Raw genomic sequence first — 5,000 nt, 5'->3', positions numbered from 1 at the left:
AGCAAAGGGCCGGCGGGGAAGTGATGAGGCTCCATCGTCTCCGTCTTTAATTTCGTGTTGTTAGTAATATAGTTTAAAATTGTTTGTCGCTTATGTGGATTATGTGAACTTTGCCGATCTTTTAGAGATCCATTGATGATGTTTTGGTGATTGGAATGTGTACTTCTATGTCCAATTCTATGTTTGTTTAACGATCTACATAGTTTTATTCACGTTACATACTTTGTATAGATATAGGATACCAGATATGAGATACACGGACATGAACGATGGGATATGAGGAGTGCTCGGTCAGTGCCTGGGGACATGTCTGGGAGTGTCCGCGGACGTTTGTGGTGCTGGATTTGATGACCACGCGTGTAGATGCTCTTACATTACATACACGTGTCGTCGGCAAGTCGAATATGCAGTTGAATGTCGTCCCTTGAATACAAGCACACACAGACGTATGGTTGCTCGTGGTTCATGCGGGAAGCTACCGGTCATGTCTGCTCGTGAAGGGTTCTCAAGATGACACAGAGAGAGCTAGGTTTTCTTTTGGTGACCCAGGGCATCGGAGTCCAACGTGATGGAAGTCTTTGATTTTGCTTCGGGGGATATCAGACATCAAGACCGGTCCAAACAACTTCTATAACTGGTCCAAAGTTTTCATATACCGTCCTTATGTAACATTTGAGGACAATTTGATGATCCACGTCAAAATTACCCTCATAAGAGAGAAGGGGAGGGAAGGATGACCGAACTCTCTTTCTCTCGCTCGCGCCTGTGCTGGGTGTGTGTGTGCATGCGGGTGTGTGCGTGTGCATGCACGTGTGTGTCAAACAACAGCTATCCATCATGTACTAGCCATCTCCATGTATCCATACCCTTAAAAACAATCTTCAAGTATCCATGTTATCTATGTGTACAAAGGTCGTGATCCATGCTTATTTATTTTCATGATAACTCATCTGTTGCTCTCGAAGTAGATGGACCAGGTACCATGTGCATGACATGAAGTAAGTTCGAATGCCAAAATGTCACAACTTGGTATTGGAGAAAAAAAATATTGCAACCTAAATTTGATCTCCTTATTTCTTAAACGGATTCGTCTTATTTGCCAAAAATATACTCCCTTAGTCCCACAATATATGTTTTTGCAACCTAAAACAGCTTGCAGAAACGTCTTACATTGTTGGACGGAGTGAATATATATCAACAACTGCCCCAATCCTCCATTAGATCTTGTTCGGTTCCATGAGATTTCAAGGGTGTTGAAGGGGACTGGAAGGGATTAAATCCGCAGCAAGTCAAATTCCACCTTGATCCTTCAAATCCTCTCCAATTTCCTTGTGATGGGGATTAACCGAACAAGTCCTTAAGGATCATCGAAGTACCAAGGTTTAATAGTTTTTAGGTTGCTCACCATTTCGGCACCATCTCACTTCTAAATAGACGGTGTGTTTTTAATAAGGTCATTCTAACAATTGAGAATATACTTTATGTAAATGATCTCTCTTTCAAGAGAAAGAGCTTCCATACTAATTCAATATGGCAATCATCACCACATCAGTATATCAGTATATGGTATTCATGCAAATAGCATTGTCTTACTCACTTATGATAATCTACTTCCCCCGTCTAATAATATAAGACGTTTTTTGACTCTAGTGTAGTGTCAAAAACGTCTTACGTTATGTGACGGAGGGAGTAATATATAATACTGAAGATAGCAAAAAAGATCAGGTGTAATTACGCGGGACATTGGACTAGTTACAACAAATTTATCACTGCAGCCGACAAATGCAGAAAAAAGAAAAAAGAAAAATGGAACGCCTATGTACATGGATCCAAAGAAAATTCTGAACCAACGTTTCCATCCAAGCCGAGCACCGCCGGAATCGAACAGCCCCAGCGTGCAACCACCTTGGCAACGCAGCGGCATCAGTAGGAGACGTCGACGAGGGCAAGCATGGCGTGGTCGACGAGCCGTTCCGCCGGCCGTCTCCGCACGCCGCGGAGGGAGAAGTACTGGCGGTCGAGCTGCGGTACCGGCGCCCTCCGCCGGCGGCCGCCGAGGGACGCCCGCAGCTCGGCGGCGTAGAGCTCGGCGGCGCCCCGGAGCGTGGCGCAGACGCGCGGCAGGTCGCGCAGCAGCGGCAGCGTGAGGTTGAACGGCCAGAGCAGGATGGAGAACTTGAACGCGTGCAGGAGGAACCCGCCGACGGCCGGCGCGGCGAGCAGCACCACGTGCACCACCATCGATGTATCCCCGAACGACTCTTCCGCCACCGCCGGTGCCGCTACCCTACATGGCCGACCCCTCCGCCTCTGCCATGGCAACGCTCTTGACTCTTGAGGTGGCGCCGCGGCTGCTGGGTGGTCACCACGGGGCTGACTGGCCGGCCATTAACTATGTAGGGGCCTGTCGCGTGGGCGGATTAATAATGGCCGGCGATGGCGATCGACGGAAGGTTTCATAATGGGAAGGAATCGACTCAATTATATGGACGCTCTCGATCGTGGACGCGTAGTGCTACGCAAGTCGCTGAGGAGATCGTTGTTGCTTACCGCACGCCTTGTGCCCTTGTGTATGCTTGCCGCGAACTGAATTATCGAGCTTGCGCGTCACGAGATTCTAGCCATGGACCAGCGCCCGTTCGATCTCGATCGATCTACATTTTCCTCCTCTGTGGGCGTGTGACACCGGCCGTCGCTGGCACTTGTCCAGGGTAAAGGAGCGACGAAGTTTCTTTCACGCACGTCCTTGTTGCGGTCATAAGAATCTGGAGTTGGAGTGTATCTGTATGGATGATAAAAGGCTAAAAGCAGAATGTTTCTGTTGGCGTGTATACGCAGAATGATTGAGTTGAGAATGTCGGCATACAGTGGGATCGAAGAGGAGTGCAAGTTGAGACTGTCCCTGAATTTGTTTTGTCTAAACAGAAAGACTAGTGAACTCCTATAGGTACACATTGGGAATCAGGGGTAAGAATACACAATTATACTCATCCAGTTTCTCTCGAGATCTAAACATTCCTGGCGAACGTTCGCCGGGAAGGAACTCCCAGCGAACACCCTCGAGACGTTTGGTTGACATCAATCGATGACACTTTTCTAAAAAGAAAAATGTCTCCTCTAGAAAGCAATTGTCATGCTAGTTTGAAAGAAATTGTCACCCATACAACTAAAACTGCCATGAAAATCATTCGCAAATGCCCATCCTAACGAACGTTCATGGGCTATTGAAGTCCTAAACAGAAAAGAGAATTAGACTCCTATATCTATGCATTTTTTATATCTATAAGCCCCGCCCCAACCCACTGCGACAACCCCACCTCGTCAGGATGATCGACCACACTGCATCACGACATTGAATCATCTTGCATCGACCATAACAAAATCGAAGATATGATGTCATCATGATGTGAATTCTCATCCGCATGTTGATCATTATTAGAAAATTACACTATCTATATCGGTCCACCTTCTATCCGTCGCCTAATTACTCGGCAGACAACGACACAATGATGATAGATGGCTAACCTTGGCAAGTTTGGTGATTGTATCTAGAGTTAGTGTTTGCACAAATTGCTAGTGTATTTGAGTACACACATGCATACTCACGACATATCGATCCACACGCCGCATGATCCGTGGAAACAATAACATACCGGTGCCAACCCTGATGCCCTAAGACGGGTTGGAATGGAATGGACCGATCGATGCACACAACCCATTATATGGATTGGACGGGAACGATATAATCTCTGCTTGGTAAAGGGAATAGCTTCCTTTTTCTTGGGCCCGATAGCTTGCGACCAACATAACCTCCCCCTCCTTCCTCAACACACACCACCGCCCCTACCCGCATAGGACAATGTCGCATTAAAGAAAAGTCATATATTCCGGACATTTTTAGAAAGTGGATGGCATGTTTTAAATTGTAACTAATGCTGGCATGGCAAAAATAATAATAATTGAATCGGTCTTTTTCGTCTCATCACCTATAAGGGAAGGAATTGAACCCCACCCTTCCATGAAGCCCTCACGAATGGTCCACCCTTAATTTAATGAACTAGTGAGGGGTCAATATGGATATTGTTTTTTGGCCATCTATGGTGGAGGCGGATGGCATTGCTGTATATTTGAGAAGAAATTGATCAGTGATCCTATGACAATGGTTAGGCTTCTTACTACCCCGCTTTACTGTTGTTGCTTAGCGTGCGTCTATGGACACTTGGGCATCAGAAGTCGCGATGGGCCAGCGGCTGTCCGACGTCGATCGATCGGCATTTCCTGCGTGGGGCACCGGCCGTCGCTGGCGCTTATCGATGGAGTTCACTGTGCTGCGATTGCGAGTGCGGCCCACTTCCATTCAACTTCATGTCGATACGCGTATTTCCTACAGTATTTCTGACGGAGTACGTACTGCCATTACATGTCGACAGTCCAACCCTACGTGCAGCTGATCTGATCGTGTCCACTGAATACAGACGTAGCGTAGGCGTAGCTCGTGGTTTGGAAAGTTCTTCACAGCGATTTCTGTACGTAGTGCCGATTAAATCATTGTGGATTGGGCGAATCAACATGTGGTTGAGTTGGTTAGGTAAACAGTGATATCCCCAACCCACCAGGGTTCAAATCCTGGTGCTCGCATTATTCCTGGATTTATTTCAAGATTCACGGTGATGCGTTTTCAGTGGGAGGAGACGTTCCGTCGACAACGAGGCACCTACGGTGACTTCGTAAATCTCAAGATGATATGTCGGCTCAGTCTTTCGAAGACGTTCATAGGGGTGAGTGTATGCGCGTGTATATGAGCGCTTGTGTCTGTGCTGATGCTCCAAAAAAAAAAATCATTGTGGATTGGAGACGTGCTGCTCTTCCAAAAAAAAAAACGGAATGATCCGAACCGCAGGAAAGCTATATAGGCAGAATCATTTTTTTCTCTCGGGTACACGGCAGAATGATTGGCTTGGACATGTGCCGGGCCCAAACCCAAGTGCGATCGAGTTGAG

At 46.9% G+C, this 5,000-nt stretch overlaps 1 protein-coding gene across 1 annotated transcript; it reads right to left on the bottom strand.

Moving 5' to 3' along the window:
- Window positions 1–1,567: 1,567 nt before the first annotated feature.
- Window positions 1,568–2,466, bottom strand: LOC147987129 (uncharacterized). The gene has a single exon (XM_087540257.1). The coding sequence runs from the start codon at window positions 2,239–2,241 to the stop codon at window positions 1,924–1,926; it is 318 nt and encodes a 105-aa protein (XP_087396383.1). The 5' UTR covers window positions 2,242–2,466; the 3' UTR covers window positions 1,568–1,923.
- Between the last annotated feature and the right edge of the window lie 2,534 nt (window positions 2,467–5,000).

This window comes from Triticum urartu, chromosome 2A (genome assembly GCF_056163025.1).
Source record: "Triticum urartu cultivar PI428250 chromosome 2A, HENAU_Tu73, whole genome shotgun sequence".
Classification (NCBI taxonomy): Eukaryota; Viridiplantae; Streptophyta; class Magnoliopsida; order Poales; family Poaceae; genus Triticum; species Triticum urartu.
Note: the sequence above shows the minus strand (reverse complement) of the source record. Positions and strands in the feature narration are given on the sequence as shown.